Source organism: Natator depressus, chromosome 7 (genome assembly GCF_965152275.1).
Source record: "Natator depressus isolate rNatDep1 chromosome 7, rNatDep2.hap1, whole genome shotgun sequence".
NCBI lineage: Eukaryota > Metazoa > Chordata > Testudines > Cheloniidae > Natator > Natator depressus.
In genome coordinates this window covers 117,996,246-118,023,297 of record NC_134240.1, presented here as the reverse complement: position 1 = coordinate 118,023,297, position 27,052 = coordinate 117,996,246, and the positions used below count along the sequence as shown (strand labels likewise).

Below are 27,052 nucleotides of genomic sequence, written 5' to 3'. Positions count from 1 at the left end.
GTACATTTGTTCACTGTTCTAGGCTAGCATCTTTTTTTTCTCCCCTATCTTCCATGTGTTTAAAAATAATTTTGGCCATGTCCATCCTCTGCCAGATTTTCCTGACCTTTTAACCAACTTCTCTTTGGCTCTGCTGCCTTGGTATTGCCCTACAAGGTGATCTTTACAAACTGATCATAGATTTATAGATTTCAAGGCTAGACGGGACCACTGTGATCATTTAGTCCAATCTCCTATATAATAACAGACCAGAGACCTTCCCCAAAATACTTCCTAAAGCAGATATTTAGAAAAACATCCAATCTCAATTTAAAACTTGTCAGTGATAGAGAATCCACCATGACCCTTGGTAAATTGTTCCAATGGTTAATTACTTACAGGTTAATATCTCCAGGGGCCTAGGTTCAAATCAAAGTTGCTCCTTCATCAATATCTTCCTTTTCCCTGCTTAAGTCACTTTTCTTTCTCTGTGTATGAGACACATTACTATGTTTCTGCTCTGTCTGGGAGGTCCAGTGAATGTGATAGTGATATGCAAGGCCAGGTATGCAAGGTTGCAGTGATACACCAGGCAAGGCCACTGGGATCTGAGGGTATGTCTACACAGCGAAAAACAAACAAACAAACAAACCCTTGCAATGCAAGTCTTAGAGCCTGGGTCAACAGACTTGGGCTTGTGGAGGGTCTCAGAGCCTGGGCTCCAGCACGAGCCCAAATATCTACACTACTATCTTTAGCCCCATAGCACGTACCCTATGGGCCCAAATCGGCTGACCTGGGCTCTGAGACTTGCTGCTGTAGGTCTTTTTTTGCTGTGTAGATGTACCCTGAGTGTGCTGCCGTTGCTTTTCTCCCAACCACCCTGCTCCGGGAATGCGAAATAGTCTGAGATTCAAACCTAGGTCTCCTACATGTTGCTTCTGAGCCATGGAGATGTATTCTGTGTTCATTTATGTCTTATTCTCTCAGCCCTATTTAAGCTGCAAAGATGATCCTTCAAGCTGTTGAGTGCCCTCAAATTCCACTGAAGGCAGTAGGAGTTGAGGATGCTCAGCACTCTGCAAGAAGAGCTCAGCACTTCACAGGATTGGGATTTGTAAAATTCCCTATTACCTCTGAACATACTAATTCAATCCAGTCTGTGATACATGGGCTACTTGGAGAATCTGCGCAAAAGCTTTTTGTTGTGTCCATTGCCTCCTATTGTAGAATCATAGAATCATAGGACAGGAAGGGACCTCGAGAGGTCATCTAGTCCAGTCCTCTGCACTCATGGCAGGACTAATTATTATCAGACCATCCCTGACAGGTGTTTGTCCAACCTGCTCTTAAAAATCTCCAATGATGGAGATTCCACAACTTCCCTGGGCAGTTTATTCCAGTGCTTAACCAACTTGACAGTTAGAAAGTTTCCAGCGTAAACCTCCCTTGCTGCAATTTAAGCCCATTGCTTCTTGTCCTATCCTCAGAGGTTAAGAAGAAGTTTTTTTCTCCCTCCTCCTTGTAACAACCTTTTATGTACTTGAAAACTGTTATCATGTCCCCTCTCAGTCTCCTCTTTTCCAGACTAAACAAATTCAATTTTTTTCAATCTTCTCTCATGGGTCATGTTTTCTAGACTTTTAATAATTTTTGTTGCTCTTCTCTGGGCTTTCTTCAATTTCCTGAAATGTGGCACCCAAAACTGGACACAATACCCCAGTTGAGGCCTAATCAGTATGGAGTAGAGCAGAAGAATTACTTCTTGTGTCTTGCTTACAACACTCCTGCTAATACATCCCAGAATGATTGCTTTTTTTCAACAGTGTTACACTGTTGACTCATATTCAGCTTGTGGTCCACTATGACCCCCAGATCCCTTTTCCCAGTACTCCTTCCTAGAGAGTCATTTCCCATTTTGTATGTGTGCAATTGATTGTTCCTTCCTAAGTGGAGTACTTTGCATTTGTCCTTATTGAATTTCATCCTATTTACTTCGGACCACTTCTCCAGTTTGTCCAGATCAATTTTGAATTATAATTTATCCTCCAAAGCAGTTGCAACCCCTCCCAGCTTGGTATTGTCCGCAAACTTTATAAATGTACTCTCTATGCCATTATCTAAATCATTGATGAAGATATTGAACAGTACTGGACCCAGAACTGATCCATGCGGGTCTTCACTCAATATACCCTTCCAGCATGACTGAACCACTGATAACTACTCTTTGGGAATGATTTTTCCAACCAGTTCTGCATCTACCTTATAGTAGCTCCATCTAGGTTGCATTTCCCTAGTTTGTTTATGAGAAGGTCATGCGAGACAGTATCAAAAGCCTTAATAAAGTCAAGATATACCACGTCTATTGCTTCCCCCCATCCACAAGGCTTGTTACCCTGTCAAAGAAAGCTATCAGGTTGGTTTGACACCATTTGTTCTTGACAAATCCACGCTGACAGTTACTTATTACCTTATTATCTTCTAGATGTTTGCAAATTGATTTCTTAATTATTTGCTCCATTATCTTTCCAGGTTCAGAAGTTAAGCAGACTGGTCTAATTCCCTGGGTTGTCCTTATTTCCCTTTTTATAGATTGGCACTATATTTGCCCTTTTCCAGTCTTCTGGAATCTCTCCCGTCTTCCGTGACTTTTGAAAGATAATCTCTAATGGCTCAGCTATCTCCTCAGTCAGTTCTTTGAGTATTCTAGGATGCATTTCATCAGGCCCTGATGGCTTGAAGACATCTAACCTGTCTAAGTAATTTTTAACTTGTTGTTCTTTCCCTATTTTAGACTCTGATCATACCTCATTTTCACTGGCATTCACTATGTTAGACATCCGATCACCACCAACCTTCTTGGTGAAAACCGAAACAAAGAAGTCGTTAAGCACGTCTGCCATTTCCACATTTTCTGGTATTGTTTTTCTCCCCTAATTGAGTAAAGGGCCTACCTTGTCTTTGGTCTTCCTCTTGCTTCTAATGTGTTTTTAGAATGTTTTCTTGTTACCCTTTATGTCTCTAGCTAGTCTGATCTTGTTTTGTGCTTTGGGCTTTCTAAGTTTGTCCCTATATACTTGTGTTATTTGTTCATATTCAAACTTCATTGCACCGTGACCCCCTTCTAACAAAAACAATTACTACACGACCCCAGGAGTGGGGACTGAAGCCTGAGCCTGCCTAAGCCCCACTGCCCTGTTGGGGGGGCAAAGCCCAAAGGCTTTAGCCCCAGGCAGGGGGACTGTAACCTGAACACCACCACTCAGGGTGAAGCTCTTGGGCTTCAGCTTCAGTCCTGGGCCGTGGGGCTCGGGATTTGGCCCTAGATGCCAGCAAGTCTAAGTCCGCTCTGGTGACCCCAGAGCGGACTTAAAATGGGGTTGCAACCCACTTCGGGGTCCCGATACACAGTTTGAGAACTGCTGTTTTAGCTCATTGAAGATTCCTGGTTAAGCCAGGGTATTCTCTTGCCATACTTCCAATCTTTCCTACACAGTGCGATAGTTTGCTTTTGTGCCCTTAATAATGTCTCTCTGAAAAACTGCCAACTATCTTCAATTGTTTTTCTCCTTAAACTTGCTTCCCATGGGATCTTATGTACCAACTCCCTGAGTTTGCTAAAGTCTGCCTTCTTGAAATCCATTGTCTTTATTGTTCTGTTCTCCCTCCTACCATTTCTTAGAATCATGAGCTCTATCATTTCATGATCACTTTCACGCAAGCTGCCTTCCACTTTCAGATTCTCAACCAGTTCCTCCCTATTTGTCAAAATCAAATCTAGAACAGCCTCTCCCCTAGTAGCTTTCTCCACCTTCTGAAATAAAAAATGGTCTCCAATACATTCCAAGAACTTGTTAGATAATCTGTGCCCTGCTGTGTTATTTTCCCCATCAGATCATAAAATATCAGGGTTGGAAGGGACCTCAGGAGGTCATCTAGTCCAACCAACCCCCTGCTCAAAGCAGGACCAATCCCCAATTTTTGCCCCAGATCCCTAAACAGCCCCCTCAAGGTTTGAGCTCACAACCCTGGGTTTAAGCAGGCCAATACTCAAACCACTGAGCTATCCTTCCCCTCTGGATGGCTGGGTAGTTGAAGTCCCCCATCACCACCAAGTCCTGTGCTTTGGATGATCTTGTTAGTTGTTTAAAAAAAGCTTCATCCACCTCTTCTTCCTGGTTAGGTGGCCTGTAGTAGACCCCTTCCATCACATCACCCTTGCTTTTTACCCCTTTTAGCCTTACCCAGAGACTTTCAACAAGTCTGTCTCCTATTTCCATCTCAACCTCAGTCCAAGTGTGCACATTTTTAATACATAAGGCAACACCTCCTCCTTTTCTTCCCTGCCTGTCCTTCCCGAGCAAGCTTTAGCCTTCTGTACCGCTTTATTTCATATGGTGTGCTCAGGAACATGACGATGACATGTTCCATTAATTGCTGAAGATCACATTGCAGAGCTCTCCAAGAAGCTCATTGATTTACTGGGAAGCTAGCCTTCAAGCTGTTTCAACTCACAAGTTATTTGCTACCTTCTCACTTTATAATTACCTCTTACACATTCATGTGATCAGTGGCTTCTAAATCATCTTTGAATGATACATACCCTCTTGTCTGGCTTACTTCATATCATTTCTTTGGAATAATATTCCATTTAAGTGAGATTTCTCTTTATTCCAAAGTCACATTTTACATACTTCCCCGCACTGCATCTAATCATGTAGCTATGAGTTAGGATCATTATAAAGTACGGTCAAGCTGTAAATCACAGAAATCAGAACGGCAAGGATCTTGCTATAGAACTATGCATTTCTGATTAGTGCTGTGCACACTTTTTTGTACCTAGGGTGAAAAGGATGAATGCTTGAGGGTTTTCTGACTTTTCCACTTTGGGTGCAACATTTTTGGCATTTAATGTGAAAGTTCCATAACCCTTTTACCCTAACACATGTGCATCTAATGCAATGTGGTGGGACGTGAAGTCCTTGCAGGTGTAGGCCACTCCTAAAACACCCATTCAAGTGGTCTCAGAGCCTGTCAGACATCACCCATGGCAAAGTGTGGTCAATGGAATAGTGGCCTCACTGTTTCAGAGCCTCAGGAAATGGGGGTTGTGACTCTAGGGCTGTTTGTGTAATGGTGCCTGTATTGTGTTTACCCATTTACAGGGGATTTTTACGCTTATTTGATTCACTAAGGGGCAAATCCAGACTCACTGTGCAGCTGCAGAGATCCCTGATCACATCAGGACTGGAGCAAGTTGCTGGGACTAGCGCAGAGCTTCACGCCCTGTGTGTGCTCTGCAGAGGCTCCCTGTGCTCAGTTGCTCTTTCCTTTTTGAGGGCAGGGCTCTGGGTGAGGCTGGTATATCTGTGATTATGCAAATCTCTCTGCTAGCCATTCCCCCTTGCACAGTAACCTGTGGGGTAGTGGCAGCCCTTATACTGCAATAGAGGAGCCTTATGCCAACTGGGGGGAAGATTCTTTTCCGAGAGGCTCTCCCCTGTGGACAGCCATGGCTGTGTCATCCCCTCTGCACCAATCAGTGGAGCTAGCCAGCCTCCTGGGGGCACATGATATATCCCGATGGCACAGCTGCTGTGCTCCTGAGGGACTCTAGGAATGCCTGTCTGACGCCCAGTGCCTTCCAGAGCTCCTGCTGGGGCCTGCCATGCCACACTGACCCTAACACAGGTCTGTAAGTTCAAGGCAGGACTGTGCCCTTCGAGCTACAATACTGTTGTTTCAGGAATCTGATGAATAGCCTGTTGTTTAAAGTTACAGCCAGGATGGCAAAGGATTTTATGGCGAGAAGCCGTGCTAGATTCACCCTTCTATTCATTGTTCCTGATTTTCTGCTCACCTACACCACTTTTACACTGGTGTAACTCCATTGACTTCAGTGGTGTGAATCCTGATTTACACCAGTATAAATGAGAGGAAAATCTTTCCTGTGTGGGCTGTATTAACTCACTACAAGTGTTAGTGGGACATTTCTCTTTAGAAAGGAGGCTGTTTTCACCTGAAACTTCAAGTTGTTGTTAAAATCTCTGTTCCCTCTTGCAGCTTCAGACTCACCACTCAGAATCTGTTGGACAGCAAACAGCTGAATAAACCCTTCAATCTCACCTGTCATTGTTCCCTGGCCATGGTTAACTAGAGGTTACGAAGCAGTGTTGTATCTCCAAAAGCCCATTACAAGGTTAATGTCATACCCAAGAAAATCCAGAAACCTATTTCTTTTTTAATACGCTTCATCTATAGAAAGCTTAATGCTATAGCAGGACATCTAAGACATAGGCAGAACTTCTCAAGATCTCACAGCGGTTAAATAAAGTGAAGCAAATAAGCGAGGATCCAATATTGAGTTCTTGGGCAGGTTCACTGAACTGAATGGTGAAGAAGTAAATAATAGCCAAATATACACATAAGAGGTCCGAGGCTACAACGGAAAGCTCCCTCAAAATAATGGCTGATTTTCCTTGCTAAGCTGTGGCCACACTGTGCCCCTCCACCAGTGTAAAGTGCCCTACTAAAGAATCCTATGTCACCAGTGTAAGGCGCATGGCTGAGGAAAAGGGGATGTGGCCAAGATTCTCACACCTGGCTGATTCCTGGCTGCCACATTGTCCCCTGGAGGCTGTTGGCAGGCAGTGTAATGTAGAGGAATCTTCTGGTTGCTCTAACATGCCAAGATCAGGGTTGTACAAAGGCTACCTTGGCACCCCCATTCTGATCTGCACCATGCACTTCTTGCCCACAGCCAAGGATCTTGCTCAGTCTTTATACTGTAGTCTTGTTTAATTTCATGCCCTACAAAACTGGGTGTGGCACACGATGCAAAATTGCATCAGTATAATTGCGCATGTTTTAGCTTAAAGGCAAATGCCTAACTGGCCTTCTCAACTATGCACTCAGTATCTGGAGTAATTATGCAGATTCTGGTTTTTGCATGAGTGCAAGGAAATCACCTTCCTGCCAAAATACACATATGAATGATTAGTTTTCTTGATACAAATTTGGAGCTTAAAGGGACCCTGTCACCATGTACTCTAGTCAGTTGCTTTCAGGTTGTACATGTGCCTCTGGGCTGCACTACCATTTTCATAATTAAAGGATTTACCAGACCAAAAATATCCTCTTTCCTGTGCTGCCTTAGGGTAAAATACACCCCGTCTAGAGGGTTAGCATGGGGCCCATACATCACTTAATTCTCACTTAAGTCCTCATAGTAGGGCTTCATGTGCCAAAGCCGCACACAGCGCTGGCACGGGAAGCCTCTCCGCCCCTCAGCTAAGCTCTGGAGTGTGTGTGTGGGGAAAGCAATTTCCAGCCTGTTCATGCCCCAAACCTGCAGGCTCCACAGTAGCCCCCGGGGCAGGGGCTTAACACCTTCCCTGTGTCTTGCACCCCCCCGCCCTGGGTCTTGCTCCCTGGGATCACGGGGCTGCTCCGTCCCCTAGGAACCCTCCCCTGCTGAGCCACCTCTCTGGCCCGGTTTGCTGAAGCCCCTGCAGTCAGGTTCCTCGGGCCCCCAGTGCACAATGCATCCTTAGGGCTTATCCCCTTCCTGCCTGGGGTGGGGGAGGGGGAAGGGCTGGGTGGGACGGAGGACAGGAGGCGGCTGGGTTATTGTGTCAGTGGGTGGCTGGATTATGTCAGTGGCCAGCAGCAGCTGCGAGGTGTTAGCTGCCTTCTGACACTGTGTGGGCAGGAAGGGACAAGCTGTTTCCAAGCACATGGGAGTGGGGAGGGGGAGGGAGGGAGGGAGGGAAGGGAAAGAGATGAGCTCTGCAAAGACAAGGGCCAGGTCATCCCTTCCCCCACTCCTCCCCTGCGTATGGAAGCAGCTCCCATCCCTTCCCTCCTGAAGAGTGCAGAAGGGTGGCTGCTGGCCACATTGTGGTGTGAACCCTGGCAGAAATCTGGGGAGAGGGGACATGTGATTCTGCGTGCCCTCCACGTGTTGCCTCGGGAAGACGAGGTGCCAGGTACCAGGCGAGGCGGGTCCATCCTGGGGGCCCAGCCAGGCATGGAGGGTGGAGAGTGCTGGGCAGGGAGGGTCGGGTCGGGTCGGTCGGTCACCCCCCTCTGTGGGAGAGGTGTATGAGATTGTGTGTGTGTCACCCCTCCCCGTGTGAACCCTAAAGCCTTAAAGATAATAAGGTAAATAAAAAGAATCCAACTACGCAGTATTTCTTTTTAACAGGGGCTCAGTCAACTTGATGTTAATTTGAACGTTTGTACTGCATAGTTCCAATGGATTGCTGTTGAACTTGCTTGAATATGAGTAATTTTACCAGGTGTCCTGTATTGAGCATAGAGAAATATGGTCACTCTAGCTTCAATGGTATGTAAATGAATAGGCTTTGTGATGGCCCTCTGCACAGAAGTGAACTCCCTCGAATGTTGCTGGGTGCCTTCAACCCTATTAGATTTGAGGGCCCTCAGCCCCTCACAGAATCAGCCCCTGGATCACACTGTGCGAGCCTTTTTGGTATTTGTAAAGGGGAATTGTTTGAGTTTCATCACTTCACAAAAGGCGTAGTCAGCGTAAAAACCATGCGTACCAACTTGGAAAACTTAGTCTAGAAGTTTATTACTTATGTTGCATCAAATACAAGTTAAAGAGTTACAAATGCAGTGACCTACTTTCAAATCCTGCTTCAGCTTATAGAGTCACTAGGCTACGCTGCAGATTTTAAACACTCTTTATTGATTTTATCTCACTCTTATTACTATTGGTAAATTGTTTTAACACAAAAAGAAGAGGCAGGAGTAGATTATAAACTGGGACTCTGCTTTCATATTGCATTGCAAGCAGTTTCTGGGCTCCTCTGCAGTCAGCTACAAATGTGCTGGAACTCCAGCCCCATTGCTGTGATAAAACGTTCTATATTTAGATACGCTTAGTCTCCAGAGTTGGGTGAAGGTGTCTTGTAGAGTAATCAATTCATTAAGCTCTTGCCCCATAGCCAGCCCCCTAAAGACCTTACAGTACATTGGCTCTGCTGTCACATTCACAGAAGGGGACAACTATGCTAACTGCTAACTTTGCTGTTATTGCGTGTCTGTTCCAAACATTTTTATATTTCTTCCCGTGAATTTATATGAATATAAATTCTACTGCTCCTTGAACGATTACTTTCAAAGAATGGAGACCAGACACTTGGGTATGAATTGCAATTGTAATTCAGAGTTTATTCTTCCTGCATGTCTATGCATAAAGCTGTTTTCCTCATTTGTTTTTATACCCCTTGGTATTTCTGCTCATTTTAAAGGTGGAATTCTTATCCCGCCCCGCACGATGAAACCAAAAGCAGATATTCTTCACTTTGTGCCCCTGCCCATATTTAGTTTTCTTTCTGTGCAATATTTGGTGCATTCTGGTTGAATAGCCATACAGTGCTGCTTGTTTATGCTCATCTGTTATGAAATCTGCGCCAGCAGGGTGAAGGGGCTTATTTTTGATAGAGCATCACTAAAAAGTCCAGCAAAATAATCAGGCAAACCATTTTTGTTGTTTCTTCTTTAACATAGTACTTGTCATTCCCCTTGAAGTGGTATGCCACCAACACTTTAATAAGGATCTCCCTCTCAAATTCTCCATCTCCATTAGCAACAAATGTGATCTTCCCTGGGCAAAATATCCCTCATCAAAATCCATCCACCACCATCCGTCTCCACACTTCACCATTCCCAGCCCCTCATGAATGCTACTATGGTGGCTTCTTACCTGGCTGTTTAGTTGTAAATATAGTTGATTGACTCCCTTATTACTGTAATTATCCATCAAACATTTGGGATCAGATATTAGTTCAAACAACATTTAACTGGAAGGAAGAAAGAGAGACTGAAACCTCTTGTCCTTCACAATGATCTATCTGCAATCGTAACCAGTTGGAATATATCATACATATTCTCTTTCTGTCTCTCTCCCTAATGAGTAGCTGGTAAATATCTGAACTCTGGCCCTGGCTTTCTAAAAAACCTAATAACTTTTCCTATGAATGCTGCTTTGTGTTGCTCTGACCTTAAAATGTATGTGTATTCTGCCTTTGTATCTGAGCCAAAGCCTAGGCATCAGATAAAAATAAAATGTTCCCCCAAATCAGCAACTCAGAAAGGTTAAATTTCCCACTTGGACCAAACTATTGTGGCTGTTGGCACAGATTCTTATTATAGGGATTTGCAGCTGCCACCTTAGATGAAAATCACAAAGTTTTGTCCCAGCCTGATAACCATGGGAAGATGGTTTAATCATGTTCATTTCCTATTTTCTGCTCCAGGTCCTCCAGCACATGGAAGATATCAAAGTGCGGGAAATGCAGATCTTTGACTACAAGAAGAAGATAGCAGAGGCGGAGACTAAATTAAAACAGCAACAGAATCTGTATGAAGCCGTGAGATCAGACAGGAACCTATACAGTAAAAATCTGATTGAAGCTCAGGTACAAGAATACATTTTTTACTCTGTGATTTTTGCTTGTTTTTTTTTTTTTTTTTTTTTAAGAAAATCATTCTAATTTATACTTTTGGAAAGGAAAGACAGATAAATAAAATCTGCACAGGTGATATGTGTGTGTATATTATATATGTATGTGTGTGTGTGTGTTGGGCATTAATTTTTTAGGTCATCTGCTAATCTGGACAGTTTGCATTTGGATTGAGAAGTAAAATTTGCAGTCCTTGGGTGCAATGTTGGACTGCTCCCTGCTTTGCATAAGGACCCTGGCACTTTGGAGAGATATATTCATATCATATAGAGAAATTTTTCCCTTTCTTTCCTTCCTCCCCTCTTCTCTGCCCTCTGTTAGGTTTGGTATAAGAATATGGCAGACATGACATAAGTGAAAATGAACACCCCCCACCCCCACCACCATCCCCTGCACCCTCTCGCTGCTGTGACTCATGTATAAGAAAGCGGCAATGGAAGAAACACTTGTCAGGTGAAGTAGCATTTTCCCACATAACTAAATGTTTCCACCTGGCTTGTGAATTTCAGGCACTGTCATTCCCCTCAGATTACAATCCTCCACCTTTTCCCTGTGAATCCCTCCAGCAATACTGGAGGAAAGGTAAAGATCACTTGTATAAAAATATAGTGCATTATTCAACAGTAAGGACCTAAACACTACAGAAATCCTATAGTAAACTGCAGAGTCTGGGCTGTGGATGACTGTGGTTTAGAGCCTTAGAGTATTTGAGAGAACAAGGAAGTATAAGATAAATATATAGATCACACTGGACATTTATAATCTACCCTGAGTAAGGGGTGGCATGTAGCTGCATTGCTCAAGGAGCAGACCAGAAAATGAGCTATGCCAGAGAGTTACTTTTCCTACTTGTTCCCCACTCTGGGTATGTTTCTACTATAATCAGGGAGTGCCATTGCAGGTCATGTAGACATACCTGAGCTAGCTTTGATCTAGCTCGCTAAGGTCCTGGAGCAGTGAAGCTCTGGCAGCACCAGCTTCACTGCAGACTAGGTGCCCGAGTAATTACCCAGGGTTTTGGGTGGGCTTGTATAGCACATGCTGAAGCCTGTACCACCATGGCTTCAGTGATATGGGTACTCAAACTAGCTAGATTAAAACTAGCTGAGGTATGTCTACACGTCCTGCTATCATGCCCCGTTGGTTTCAGTGTAGAACTACCCCAAGTCTGGGGAGGAGTAAGTTACTTCACCCCTTAGCGTGGAGCAGCTTACTTGCTCCCTCTGTGCATCCTACCAGCAACTCTGGCCACCAGTGAGCAGAGGTGGATCCAAGACTCCTGTGACTTCCAAGCTCTCTTCGACCTTTGCTCACAGCCAGACGTTTCAGACAAATAGCTCCTGCTCTCCCCACTGCAGCTGGAGTCACTATCTGAGCAGAGCTGGTCAGGAGAGTAATGGGGAGGGGGCTGCTCTCCTGTACTTCCTCTCTGTGGCCAAGTAAGGGCTGTGACAACATAACACTTGGTAATTGAGGATGGGTAGCTAATGTTCGTGTGAATGTTTGCATGTGTGAAGCATCTGCAGAAATAAGGGTCAAGCATGTCATTGTCATTGTGGCAGATCCCAAATGTGGCCTCCTGGCAGATCAAGTGGATTGATTCTAGCTAGGTCCTTAAGGTGGTCTGGCTGGACATTCAGATTTTGTCCATCTTGTTGTGCCACCGAAGCTTTGGCAACCTTATGATTGCTGGCTGTGCAACGGCATTTCTTGGACTCACAGTGCCTGAATTTCACATGCTTCATAATTCATTGGTCCTCCATCCTAATACATGTTCATACCAAGAAAGGCACCAAAACCAGGTGAAGCATGTAGAGAACACTAAATTACTTTCCTTTTATAATTGTTAAAGATACAGTATCAATTTAGAACACAAACTTCTTGCACCCTCCTACAGAATTGTCAGATACACTCTGACGCATTAAACTCTTTAGCTAACTAAGGACGTCTCAGTTGGAGGCCCTGGCATGGTGTATGTATATATACAGCCCACACAAAGATCTGTGCAGGATACTACCTACTACAGAGGCCATTAATTTACCCTTTAATGGATTATTTGATTTATAATTTGTGCTAGCTGACAGCTCTGTGTGTCAGAAGACTGCTGAGGATAAAACATCCTTTTGGTTGTAATCACACTGTACTGTATGTGGAAATAAAAACATAGTAATTCATAGTTCAGTAACAAGCCAGCCAGCCATGGAGAAAAAATGGCTTGGCTTAAAAACTATGCAAAATAGTAATTCCTCTTGGGAAGTAATATAAATTGGCAAAAGGTTGTTTAGATAGAAGAAAGCTAGCTGTGGATATTTTTGGATTGTTTAATAACGAAAGGCTCTCAGTTAACCTGCCCAGCCCACGATGCTTCTGCTCTCCAGGACACCCTAATCTCCAATTCAGTAAAATCTCTTGGAAAGGGACTTCTTGGCTGGATTTGAAAGCATGCTTTCAGCTTTGGGGTTCTTTCAAACATTGGGAACACATTTATTTGTTTATTTAAATGAAACTAACCCTGTCCTTTGCAAAAATCACGTGACCCTTCATGTCCTCTTCCACACACAAAGATAGCAGTGTATTTGGGTATGTATCCAGGCACCAGATTTTAAAATATCTGGTCGTCTTCTTCTTGCATTTAGTTTTCCCCTGTTACATTTACATGAGTAATTGTCTGTATATGCACATGCGCAGTTCTAGTGGCAAAGGTTACATCATTGTCTGGTCATTTAATTGACTTAATACCACAGCACCGGTCAGCAGTGTTTCTGGAGTTGCAGTGTATTCCCAAATCCCTTACTGCACACGATTTCAGGCATCTGCCAAATACATGTGTTGAATCCACTGATCTTTTCATATCACACTGTTACCAACCGGTCACTGCAATCATAAATCTAATGTATATGCCTCAGTGTTATTTGTGAAAAGTGCTGTGACCCATCGTCAGTCTCATTTGATTAACTTTGTCAGTACACTGGCCAGAGGCTTGGAGTTGGAGAACTGCTGTGTTAAGAGTCTTATGCAAAAATATTTCACTTATCTACCAAGCAAATCTGCATGTATTGAATGTACTGTCCTCCAGTTTTCTGTCACCATTCCTCACAGTCACTATCAGTCACAAACAAAAGCAGCCTCCCAATGTTGTACTAGCAGGTGACTCTCTGGATATAGGACCGTATACGTACGTGTATAGAAGTGGTTCCATAGGATAGTTATACACAGTCACTGATCTCTCTGCCACGCTATCTAACTTGACTTCAAACACCTTGCTGTATATTCTGGGGCTGGAACATGTGAAAAATGCCTTCAGCCAAGGGACCTTTCTACCTCCTAACACCCTCAGTCCCAAATAATCAAAGCCTGCATATAAGAGATGGCTGGCTGACCACTTCTGATGTGTGCATGGGTATTTGTGAAGGATTATGCTCATTTGCTTACAGAGACATGCCTTGGCACATGAGTACTTTCATTTGGAAAAATAATAGCTCTTCCCCCAACATTTGTGCAAACAAAGCACAGTTGTACAAATGTTTGTTGAAGAACAAGCCAATAAAGTCATGAAAACAGATGGATAGGATCACAGCTGCATTATTCACTTATATCCACTGCTAGGTCCTGTTATGTGTCCAGCGCTCTAAATAAGGTGGCTCACAGGCTTATTGTTGTTGTCAATGTCCTTTTAACAGTCTGATTACTGCAATATCATGCCAGCATGAACATCAAATGATCATTTAATGGAATTGTTTTTCTTTGCTAACGTTAAAAGTGATGTCTTGTATGCACAGCTTAGTAGGATAAGGATTTGGTTGAGAGTCTTCTCCTCTCAGGTGCTGTGGTTTAATTTCAAGTGTCAATATAGCTTGAACTTCCAGGTGCAAAATAATTGAATTCTCTTTTATCCCTTTTTAGAATCATAGAAATGTGGGACTGCAAGGGCCCTCGGGAGGTTACCTAGTTATCCCCCCTGTGCCGATGCAGGATTAAATATACCTAGATCACCCTGACAGATGTTTGGTGAACATTTGTTTTGTCCCATTAGGATGAGATTGCCGAAATGAAGAAAAAACTGAAGATCATGACTCATCAGGTTGATCAACTTAAAGAAGAGATCACAGCCAAAGAGGCAGCTCTTGTGAAAGTACATCTGGAACATCAACGAATAGAAAAGGAAAAGGAGGCTCTAAAGGTAAGGCACCTTAGTTGTGGGGCATTTGCCAGGACTCATTAGGAAGGAAAGGACATGGTTTCGAAAGTTCTTTCATATTCCCTGGCCCATGGTACTTTGCTGAACTCTTTAAGAACTATTCTGTAATTGAAGAATAACTCTCAGGGGCCTTTACAGGTATGAGTCTTCCATGTTTGTGATGGAAGAATAGATCCTTTTGTTTCTCTGCACCTAAAATTGTAGTCGTCAGATTCCTAGATTACCTGCTGAAAGTTTAAATTCTCCCTCTCTTTCAAAACCCCAAACTGTGCTCACACATATAGGGTTTTGTGGGTGTGCTGACTGCATCATTCTCTGTATAGTTGGCCCTCAGAATAGGAATTATTATTATAAAATTATTATTATAATAGAATTATGAATTATTTTGGGGAAGAGGATATTATACAAGAGGATAAGACTAAATAATCAGAGTGGTCCCTTCTGGGCTTGGAATCTGACTCTGTGATTACAAGTTTTGTTTCCTTTAACTTTTCATAGAATCACAGAATCATAGAATATCAGAGTTGGAAGGGACCTCTGGAGGTCATCTAGTCCAACCCCCTGCCCAGAGCAGGACCAGTCCCAACTAAATCATCCCAGCCAGGGCTTTGTCAAGCCTGACCTTAAAAACTTCTAAGGAAGGGGATTCCACCACCTCCCTAGGTAACGCATTCCAGTGTTTCACCACCCTCACAGTGAAAAAGTTTTTCCTAATATCCAACCTAAATCTCCCTCACTGCAACTTGAGACCATTACTCCTTGTCCTGTCATCTGCTATCACTGAGAATAGTCTAGATCCATCCTCTTTGGATCCACCTTTCAGGTAGTTAAAAGCAGCTATCAAATCCCCCCTCATTCTTCTCTTCCATAGACTAAACAATCCCAGTTCCCTCAGCCTCTCCTCATAAGTCATGTGTTCCAGACCCCTAATCATTTTTGTTGCCCTTCACTGGACTCTCTCCAATTTCTCCACATCCTTCTTGTAGTGTGGAGCCCAAAACTGGACACAGTACTCCAGATGAGGCCTCACCAATGTTGAATAGAGGGGAACGATCACGTCCCTCGATCTGCTGGCAATGCCCCTACTTATACACCCCAAAATGCCATTGGCCTTCTTGGCAACAAGGGCACACTGTTGACTCATATCCAGCTTCTCGTCCACTGTCACCCCTAGGTCCTTCTCTGCAGAACTGCTGCCTAGCCATTCGGTCCCTAGTCTGTAGCTGTGCATTGAGTTCTTCCGTCCTAAGTGCAGGCCTCTGCACTTGTCCTTGTTGAACCTCATCAGATTTCTTTTGGCCCAATCCTCCAATTTGTCTAGGTCCCTCTGTATCCTATCCCTACCCTCCAGCGTATCTACCACTCCTCCCAGTTTAGTGTCATCTGCAAACTTGCTGAGGGTGCAATCCACACCATCCTCCAGATCATTTATGAAGATATTGAACAAAACCGGCCCCAGGACCGACTCTTGGGGCACTCCACTAGATACCGGCTGCCAACTAGACATGGATCCATTGATCACTACCTGTTGAGCCCGACAATCTAGCCAACTTTCTACCCACCTTGTAGTGCATCCATCCAGCCCATACTTCTTTAACTTGCTGACAAGAATACTGTGGGAGACCGTGTCAAAAGCTTTGCTAAAGTCGAGGAATAACACCTCCACTGCTTTCCCTTCATCCACAGAACTAGTTATCTCATCATAGAAGGCAATTAGGTTAGTCAGGCATGACTTTCCCTTGGTGAATCCATGCTGACTGTTCCTGATCACTTTCCTATCCTCTAAGTGCTTCAGAATTGATTCCTTGAGGACATGCTCCATGATTTTTCCGGGGACTGAGGTGAGGCTGACCGGCCTGTAGTTCCCAGGATCCTCCTTCTTCCCTTTTTTAAAGATTGGCACTACATTAGCCTTTTTCCGGTCTTCCGGGACTTCCCCGGATCGCCATGAGTTTTCAAAGATAATGGCCAGCGGCTCTGCAATCACATCCGCCAATTCCTTTAGCGCTCTCGGATGCAACGCATCCGGCCCCATGGACTTGTGCACGTCCAGTTTTTCTAAATAGTCCCGAACCACTTCCTCCTTCACAGAGGGCTGGTCACCTCCTCCCCATGCTGTGCTGCCCAGTGCAGCAGTCTGGGAGCTGACCTTGTTCGTGAAGACAGAAGCAAAAAAAGCATTGAGTACATTAGCTTTTTCCACATCCTTTGTCACTAGGTTGCTTCCCTCATTCAGTAAGGGGCCCACACTTTCCTTGGCTTTCTTCTTGTTGTCAACATACCTGAAGAAACCCTTCTTGTTACTCTTAACGTCCCTCGCTAGCTGCAACTCCAGGTGTGATTTAGCCTTCCTGATTTCATTCCTACATGCCCGAGCAATATTTATGTACTCATTCCTGGTCATTTGTCCAATCTTCCACTTCTTGTAAGCCTCTTTTTTGTGTTTAAGATCAGCAAGGATTTCACTGTTAAGCCAAGCTGGTCGCCTGCCATATTTACTATTCTTTCTACACATCGGGATGGTTCGTCCCTGTAACCACAATAAGGATTCCTTGAAAACAGCCAGCTCTCCTGGACTCCTTTCCCCCTCATGTTATTCTCCCAGGGGATCCTGCCCATCAGTTCCCTGAGGGAGTCAAAGTCTGCTTTTCTGAAGTCCAGGGTCCGTATTCTGTTGCTTTCCTTTCTTCCTTGTGTCAGGATCCTGAACTCAACCATCTCATGGTCACTGCCTCCCAGGTTCCCATCCACTTTTGCTTCCCCTACTAATCCTTCCCGGTTTGTGAGCAGCAGGTCAAGAAGAGCTCCGCCCCTAGTTGGTTCCTCCAGCACTTGCACCAGGAAATTGTCCCCTACAGTTTCCAAAAACTTCCTGGATTTTCTGTGCACCTCTGTATTGCTCTCCCAGCAGATATCAGGATGATTGAAGTCGCCCATTAGAACCAGGGCGTGCGATCTAGTAGCTTCTGCGAATTGCAGGAAGAAAGCCTCATCCACCTCATCCCCCTGGTCCGGTGGTCTATAGCAGACTCCCACCATGACATCACCCTTGTTGCTCACGCTTCTAAACTTAATCCAGAGACTTTCAGGTTTTTCTGCAGTTTCATACTGGAGCTCTGAGCAGTCATACTGCTCCCTTACATACAGTGCAACTCCCCCACCTTTTCTGGCCTTCCTGGCCTTCCTGAACAGTTTATATCCATCCATGACAGTACTCCAGTCATGTGAGTTATCCCACCAAGTCTCTGTTATTCCAATCACATCATAATTCCCTGACTTTGCCAGGACCTCCAGTTCTCCCTGCTTGTTTCCCAGTCTTTGTGCATTTGTATATAGGCACTTGAGATAACCCGCTGATCGCCCCTCATTCTCAGTATGAGGCAGGAGCCCTCCCCTCTCACACACTCCTGCTCGTGCTTCCTCCCGGTATCCCGCTTCCCCACTTACCTCAGGGCTTTGGTCTCCTTCCCCCGGTGAACCTAGTTTAAAGCCCTCCTCACTAGGTTAGCCAGCCTGCTCGCAAAGATGCTCTTCCCTCTCTTCGTTAGGTGGAGCCCGTCTCTGCCTAGCACTCCTCCTTCTTGGAACACCATTCCATTGTCGAAGAATCCAAAGCCTTCTCTCCGACACCACCGGCGTAGCCATTCATTGACTTCCACGATTCGACGATCCCTACCCCGCCCTTTTCCTTCCACGGGGAGGATGGACGAGAACACCACTTGCGCCTCATACTCCTTTATCCTCCTTCCCAGAGCCACGTAGTCTGCAGTGATCTGCTCAAGGTCATTCTTGGCAGTATCATTGGTGCCCACGTGGAAAAGCAGGAAGGGGTAGTGGTCTGAGGGCTTGATGAGTCTCGGCAGACTCTCCGTCACATCGCGAATCTTAGCCCCTGGCAAGCAGCAGACTTCTCTGTTTTCCCAGTCAGGGCGGCAGATAGATGACTCAGTCCCCCTGAGGAGAGAGTCCCCGACCACCACCACCCGCCTCCTTCTCCTGGGAGTGATGGTCGTGGAACCCCAACCTTAGGGCAGTGCATCTCATGCCTTTCAACTGATGGAGTCTCCTTCTGCTCCCTTCCCTCAGACGTATCATCTGGGCCACTCCCCACAATGGTACCTGTGGAGAGAACATGCAAACGGTTACTTACCTGTATCTGCGTTGCTGGTACATGGACGTTCCCCCTTCTTCCGGAGGTCACATGTTGCCAAATTCCTTCACCGTCCTCCTGTCCCCGCTGCTCAGCTTGCTCTGAATCTTCAGAGCCTTGTGCCCGTAGAAGCATATCCTGACGTCTGTCCAGGAAATCTTCAGTTTCTCTTATGCAACGCAGGGTCGATACCTGTTGCTCCAGACCTTGAACCTTCTCTTTTGTGTCTGTGGCTTTAAGTGCTAACAGTACTACCACAGTTCTCAGTCCTGTATTGCTGTGTAACTAGCAAGCACAAGCCTTCAGGGAATCAGGCAGTATCTTACAGTAGCTCCCTCTGCCCAGAAAGAAACTTCACTATTGTATGTTCTAGAAAGCAGAAAAATCTGTGTTAAATAAAAGGAAAGTGGCCCAGCAATCTCTGGTTCTTTTTCTCAGCATTCTCTGTAGTCTCTCCTTGGATATATTATTACGTGTGTGTTGACAGCTCAACCCAATTTGCTCCTGTCTCCCAAGTCTGAGAGTTAAAGAAACAGTATCCATAGCAGGTCATTTTTCTCTTCACTTACTCCCATAAAAAAATCCCCTGCCATTTTCCATAGTGCTTTCTTTTTGTCAATGTCTCGCTATGGCCCAATGACTCCTTAGGTTTTCAGCCACTGTCAGCATATTACAGTTATGACAGGATGTCAATAGAACTGTATAAAAAGGTGATTCCTCTATCGGTTCTGTCTTAGAGTTGTTATATCAGTTACAGAGAAGCCAAACAGCACCTAATATTCTGTGGGCAGGATTCTGCCTTAACTAGTTCCCAGCCCTGTCTTGTCACCTCAGAATCATCCACCATCAGTTTGACAGCAATTTGATTGCTGCACTGTTTTAGCTACTCAGTTATTCACTAGCAAATATGTCCATGGGTCAGCATCATATTAGGGACTGGCTTTGAGGCATTGTGGTTTTTTTCACCTATGTGTGTCTGCTGAGTGCAGAGGTAGAGAACGGTGAGAGGAATCACTGACATAGGCACAAAAGAGCCCAATTATTCTTGTGGCATGAAGGTTTTAATTTGTCGTGTTTGCACTGATATGAAGAAAGCAGGCTTTGACTGAAAAATCAGTTTAAGTGAAATTGTGTAATGTGGAGGAGTAAGATTCACACAGGTGCTTTTTCTGCAAATATGAGGTTTAAGCTTAACGCAGTAACTTACAGAGATGTATTACGTATATGCATGATGAGCGAACTTTACATGAGGCCTGATCCAAAGCCCACTGGAGACAACAGGAGTCTTTCCATTGATTTAGGCAGGTTTTGGATCTGGCCTGTGGTTCGAAGCGGTTTGGTTAAGCGTCCGGATGTTGAGAGATGTGTATCCGAAACCTATCAGAATCTTGACCCTGTAGAATTGAGTGGGAGACTCCACACAAATAGCTACTACTGAGATTTCTAGCACTCGTGGTTCCATCGCAGGCAGAAAGCCCTTGGGAACAGCTTTCTCATCGGGTTGCAGCATTCCTGGTTCTAGCCCCGGCTGGAGATTGAAGGTTAAAAGACCCTCTTCCCTGAACATTTCAGAATCTAAATAACCATCTGGTTTGAATTTGGTTCTAGATGTTGGCAAAGGTTCAAAAGTATTCTCATTTTTTTTCAAAATGGGTTCTCCTGTTTCTAATAACACTCTGGGCCAGATCCTCAGCTGGCTTCAAAGAAGCAGCACTGATTTACACCAGTTGAGGATCTGACCCTTTATCTGAATGTAATGTAACTATGTGTGTAACCAAGTCTTGTTTCTCTTACCTTCTGTATATAAGACCCCAATACTGTAGCTATTGAAACCACTAATCCCACCAGACTTCTGCTTGAGTTTGTAGGGCCATGGAATGAATAGCAGTGGTTAGATTCTTTACTGTTACCCGCCAGCCCAGATTTATATGTACTCAATGCATTCCACTGAGGGGATTTGTTTATGTCAGTGTTTCCTGCCAACATCTAATGCCACATCTTGTTTACAACTTGTATTTTCTGTGGCATAAGGAGAATGCTGAATTTTGATATATTAAAAAAATATTACAAAGCATTGCCAAATGCCTGGGCAATTTTACCATTTGTAGACAGCTTTTACACACTGTTGATTGCATTTTAATGTAAAGTGGCTTACATTTGTGTTCTGGTGATGGATTCTGATCAGCATCCAACACTGAGTATGAGAGATATGAATGTTGCAGATATGGAAAAATAAAAGTTTTATTAAAGAAAACAAGAGCGGAACAAGATCTTTTATTATGATGATGGAATTGTAGTTTCTGTCCTCTTAAATTATTGCTGTTTCAGGCACACCCTTCATCAAATTCTGATTCTCTCACGTTTGTATGGTGCTTTTTCTCAGGAAGCACCTTGGAATCAGATCCTAGCTAAAGCATTTCTTTTATTTGTGTCCAGGCTTAAAAGCATTTGAACCTGTACAAACAGACCTCATTAAGATAGTGCCATCTTGACTACGGCTAATTGCCTAACAGTGCTAGATACCTGTTTAGTAATCCAGCAAGACCTTATTACTCTTTCTGTGGATAAATGTGTTAAATTTTAGAACTCATGACAATGGTCAAGTCCTATCTATAGCACAGGTAGATAGTTTGCAAGCTGTCTCCACACAGTTTTGCAACGGCGTATCACTCCTGATCAGTGGTGACCCCTGCTATTCTTGCCTTCTCCGCCTCGCTCTCAAATCTGCTAAAGCACTTTAATTTTGACTTTCAGAGCCTTCTGCTATTCCATATCTGGCTGTGACACATTTTTGCCCATGAGCCTTAATCCTGACCTACAACAACCCTTGTTATTCCAGTCCTGGCCCTCTTCATAGCTAATCTCACAACTCTTCTGAACTGTACCAAGTTTTGCAAGATGGTGTGGCAAATTGCTGGCACTACTATGATGGGTCTCGCGCTTTCTCTTCGGGGGTGGGGGGGAGGTGGTGGTTCAGGGCACCGTTTCTTGCCCCTGAACTGGGGTATTAACTGCCCCACTAGTATCCTAGAGGAGGGGAGTGAAAAGGGAGGGACCCGGGCCCGCCCTCTACTCTGGGTCCCAGCCCAGGGGCCCTAGGGATAGCGGTAAACCACTAGAGCTAGCGGTTCCTTCCCCTGGGCTACTTCCCTCTCCTGCCCTTCAGCTTGTGGGACTTCCTGCCCTCCCTTTGCACAAACCAGGGGTCCCTTTACCTAGGGTCTTGGTCTTCTTAGCCCACCACAGCACTTCTCCAAACTCTCCTCTACTTCTCTCCAAACTGCTCTCTGCTCCACCGCCAATCCACTCTGCTTCAACTCCTCCAAACTGCTCTCTGCTCCACCGCCAATGCACTCTGCTTCAACCCCTCCAAACTGCTCTCTGCTCCAACGCCAATCCACTCTGCTTCAACTCCTCCAAACTGCTCTCTGCTCCAACGCCGATCCACTCTGCTTCAACTCCTCCAAACTGCTCTCTGCTCCAACGCCGATCCACTCTGCTTCAACTCCTCCAAACTGCTCTCTGCTCCAACGCCGATCCACTCTGCTTCAACTCCTCCAAACTGCTCTCTGCTCCAACGCTGATCCACTCTGCTTCAACTCCTCCAAACTGCTCTCTGCTCCAACGCCGATCCACTCTGCTTCAACCCCTCCAAACTGCTCTCTGCTCCAATGCCGATTCACTCTGCTTCAACCCCTCCAAACTGCTCTCTGCTCCAACACCAATCCACTCTGCTTCAACTCCTCCAAACTGCTCTCTGCTCCAACGCCAGGCCACTCTGCTTCAACCCCTCCAAACTGCTCTCTGCTCCAACGCCAGTCCACTCTGTTTCAACCCCTCCAAACTGCTCTCTGCTCCAATGCCAATCCACTCTGCTTCAACTCCTCCTCTTGTCTGATTGAAGCGGGGGGGGGGGGGGGGTTATCATGTGACTGGCTTCAGGTGCTTTAATTAATTTATAGCGAACTTTCTTCCCTCTACAGGGAATAAGGCTCTCTTCTAACACTCTCCTGCTGCCCTCTGGCCATGCGGTATCACAATGGATTAACCTCTTTTAGGCACTAGGATGAGATCCTCACACTTACGTTTACTTGCAACCTAAGCTAGCTTCAAATCCAACTCTGCTGTGTTGTAACAGCAGACAGCAACTGACCCCTACCATCCCCAACATTTTTTCTTTATTTTCATTATACGAAGTGCCCCTGAAATACAGATCAAGACATTGCCATAAATGTAAAGAAATCTTTCCGAATTTCTCCAGGGTATAAAGTTCGATTCAAAAATGGCTGACGTGCTGTTTACACCATTTCTTTCTGGCTCTCTGTGTGTTCACTTGTATTTCTTATTTCCTCTTGAGAACTAGCAACATGTGCACAACACAGGAAACTAAATTAAAGTACAAGGCGATCTCTAAACCCTAACCCTAAATTCCCACGTTTATGTAGTGGGAAGTTGTTGCTTAGCACAGTTTACCTATAGTCTTTGCTTTTGTCAGGCTGAGCTGCTGAAGATGAAACAACAAGCCCTGGAGACCAAACATTTTATTGAAAAACAGGAGGCAGAAGAGAGAAAACTCCTGAAAATTATTGCTGAGGCTGATGCTGAGAGGCTGAGGCAGAAGAAGGAATTAGACCAGGTAAGAAGGTCTAATTAAGAAGGAGCTTCTCCTTCTTGATTGCCATTCCAACTCACAGAAACAATCCTTTGTTCCTTTTCTTCCTCCCACCCGCTTTTTAAGGAACAGATCTTCAGCTGGGATAAATTGGTGGTGCTCCATTGAAATCAACCTGTTACTGTATTGATGGCAATTGAATGACTTCAATTTACATAACCTGATCCTACACTGGGGGGAGATATGGGTCCTTAACAAGCTTTCATTCACCGATAAAGAAATAACGTTTTGATTGAACTGCTCTTGACTGATGAAGATACAGGCCCTGATGTTCTATGACTGACAACTTTATAGCTTAATATCTTGCCTTGTTCTGCATCCCTAGGTTATCAGCGAGAGAGACATCTTGGGGTCGCAGCTTGTTCGGCGCAATGATGAATTAGCTCTGCTTTATGAAAAGATCAAAATCCAGCAGTCCATCCTAAACAAGGGGGAGACTCAGTACCGGCAGAGAATGGAAGACATCCGACTCCTCAAGCTGGAGATCAAGAAACTTCGGCGGGAGAAGGGAATACTTTGCAAGAGCGTGGCTAATGTGGAGGAACTCAGGTAGAAAGGCAGAATGAATAAATTTCACTAGTGGCTGCAGGCATGACATTACATTTGAGACACATGAGAAAGCTTGTTTTCACACATGGTAAAGATTTGTAATGACAAACAAGGTGCTCCGAAGGAGGGTTTGCTTTATCTGACCTCAAACACTAACTAGTTGAAATTCATAAACCAGTTGATCAGTAATTAGAAAAAATAGGGAGAAATAAAAAAAAAATGCCTGGATCTAAAGGAAGCCATATCCAAAATTCACCCTGGACTTGTGAGTTGCTGGTGACATTACAAGCTTGACAGACATCAGGAGAAAAGGTGTTCACAGTCCGACGAGCTACTTAGTGGTGCCCAGGGCCCACATTAGTGGAACTGCTTTTTATTAGGCAATCCATAGAGGAAGGAGAACATTTGACATATTTATAACAAACTCCCATATGTTTTCAGCGTTCCATCCTGCTAGATTTATATGTGAGTCTGACCAGCGAGGAAGATTTAGTTAAATTTTCATTGAAGGTTGTGTTTCTTTAAAAGCACAGTTTTATAGCCCAGACTGATTTATCTTCTCCTACTTTGACTTAATGTTTTCCTTTTTTTTTTTTTAACCTTACTATACTTGAGGCATATTCTTTCCTGGTGGGAAAACATTGTCATTTGCTGTACAATCACTGGGGGACTAATAAAGAAACAGAGCTGTGTTTCCAGCAGGTAACCATGTCCCAAAACCTGGAGATGGAGGGTGTGATACTGCCCTCATTCACACTAATTCTGGTATAACCCCGTTGGGTGAGATTCCCATCTGGGGATTGATTGATTGATTTCTGTGGGGCTACGCTGATTTACCCCAGCTGAGGTGCTGGCCCATTGACTGCAGTCGGGTTATGCCAATTTTGGAGAAACAGGCCCAGGATTTTAACAACTGTGGCTCATATTCACTGCCTGCAAACAAAGGCAGGGGTTGAGCCTGCTGCTCAAATGTTGCCTGTTCCTTTATTGAAATGCAAGGAATGTATTGAAGTATAGTGTGATGCCTGCCACCATGGGTGGATCAATTCTTGCTAACTACAGCAGCAAGCCTACACTTCAATGAACTCCCAAACCATTACTAAAACTGCCAGCTGAAGGAGTCCTTTTATCATTTGTACAACTAATTAGATTTAATCCAGTTCTGCCATAAGCTTTCTTGGCTTGCCAATGGGAGATGCCTTTTTTCCCTTCCCCTACTCCATCCAAACCTACACTCAGGACCCTGCAGCATCAGGATTTTCCAAACAGCCAGACAAATTCAGCTGAGGATTTTGGCAGCTTCAGAGGTGGAAATCCACTGGGGGAGGGCGAAGTGGGAAGGCAAAGCAGCCATTACCTCCCCTTTGCTGGGTGGCGGGGAGTTGCAGGTGCCCAGCACAGCACTGGCTCCAACCAAGGATGTGGTATAGGCAGGGCTGCTGGAGAACGTGCTGATTCAGCATGTGCCCACAACAGCCTTGATTGCCAAGGTTCTTAGGGGAGTGCCCAGCGACTATTAAATCAGCCTGTGCTAAGTGGTGAATGACTTCTGGAGCATGTGGGTGAGGTCAGAATGGGGAAGTGTAAAATCTTCTTTGAGTGGTTGCATATGTCTGTTCCACTTAGACGTGTGCAACACATCTCAAAGGACAAGAGTTGCAATATGGGTAAGTAACTGTCTTTTACACCCCCCCCAGGCCAGCTACGGTGAAACTAGCCCGATGTTTATTAAACTGTTCTGTGAAATGAGGCTCACACAATAAAGGCTACAACTGCGCCTTTGTTAGGAGGAGAAATTATATGATTAGTTTTAAATGAAGATATTAAAGTCAAGGAGGCTTTACTATTGCCTGTGATAGAAGGGGATAGGTGATAATAACATGCCCACTGTGCAGGCCCACCAGACTTTTACCCTCCACTTCACTCCAGCTCCCAAGCTGCTGTCGAATGCAGTTTGAAACTAGTGGTGAATGACTTGATGTCTAACCCACGGGCAGTTTGGAATTGGGGTGACAAACTGCCTGACCTGCTTACAGCTGTCCTGTATACTTACAGAGTCCTGTGTTGTGGGAGTACCAGGGACATGTTTATTTTACCGTATGTGTGTAACAGAGTCACTGTGTTCTGAGCCCTTCAAGGACATGTAGCGAGAGACTATGACCAGGAACCAAACTTGGGTTTCCTGCAGTGTAGTGACCACTAGGCTGGACCATATTTATCTGTTTTCTTAACTGGACTGAGATGCTTCGTCTCATAATTCATTCCTCAAAACAATCTAAAGTGTGGCCTTTAGTGAATACTATGGACCATGTGTGATCCCTGTGGGATGAAATGCTGTAGTCAGAATCAAGTTATTAGGCTCAATGCGGGGGTAACTGGGTAAAATTCTATGGCCTGTGTTAAGCAGGAAGTCAGACTAATGATCCTTTCTAGCCTTAAATCTATGAAATAGCTAGAAAAATTCCAAGCAGTGAGATCTATTAAATTGAGAAATAGTGGGAAGTGGTGAAAAGCCCTCGCTTGAGTCATTAAGACTAGATGAAGAAATAGAAAATATATCACGGGGCTACAACCAAGCAGTAGGATGGCAAGGATGTTTGGGTGACCACATGAGTCTCTTCCATTGCTAATGATCCTGCGTGTAAGGGAATGAAGAGTTAATGCTAATGCTGATGTTTGATTTCTTTGTGAAAGTTCATGGTTGTTTTTTTTTTTTTTGTCCTGAACTTAAGGCAGGAGGTTTATCACATGCAGAAGGAGCTACTGAAGGAACGAACTCGATGCAGAGCCCTTGAGGAAGAGCTGGAGAACCCTATGAATGTTCACAGATGGAGAAAATTGGAGGTAATATTTTAGCATAACATTATCATGAACACCAAAAAGGCCATATTTCCAAATCAACAGCGTAGCACAAGTCATACTTTGTTTAATGTTATGCAAATTGGCATTTAGAGGGGCAGGCAGAGTGAAATTTCCATAGTCCCGATGGTGGTTAACTGCTGAATGGCTCC

At 44.6% G+C, this 27,052-nt stretch overlaps 1 protein-coding gene across 2 annotated transcripts in view; it reads left to right on the top strand.

Annotated features, from left to right (window-relative positions):
* The window catches only part of CFAP58 (cilia and flagella associated protein 58), a 100,176-nt gene that overhangs the window by 24,651 nt on the left and 48,473 nt on the right, over positions 1 to 27,052 (top strand). For both annotated transcript variants that reach the window (XM_074959396.1, XM_074959395.1), the window contains exons 10-14: positions 10,266 to 10,427; positions 14,506 to 14,652; positions 23,316 to 23,456; positions 23,818 to 24,041; positions 26,774 to 26,885. In XM_074959396.1, coding sequence (XP_074815497.1) covers positions 10,266 to 10,427; positions 14,506 to 14,652; positions 23,316 to 23,456; positions 23,818 to 24,041; positions 26,774 to 26,885 — 786 coding nt within the window. The remainder of the gene's footprint in view (positions 1 to 10,265; positions 10,428 to 14,505; positions 14,653 to 23,315; positions 23,457 to 23,817; positions 24,042 to 26,773; positions 26,886 to 27,052) is intronic.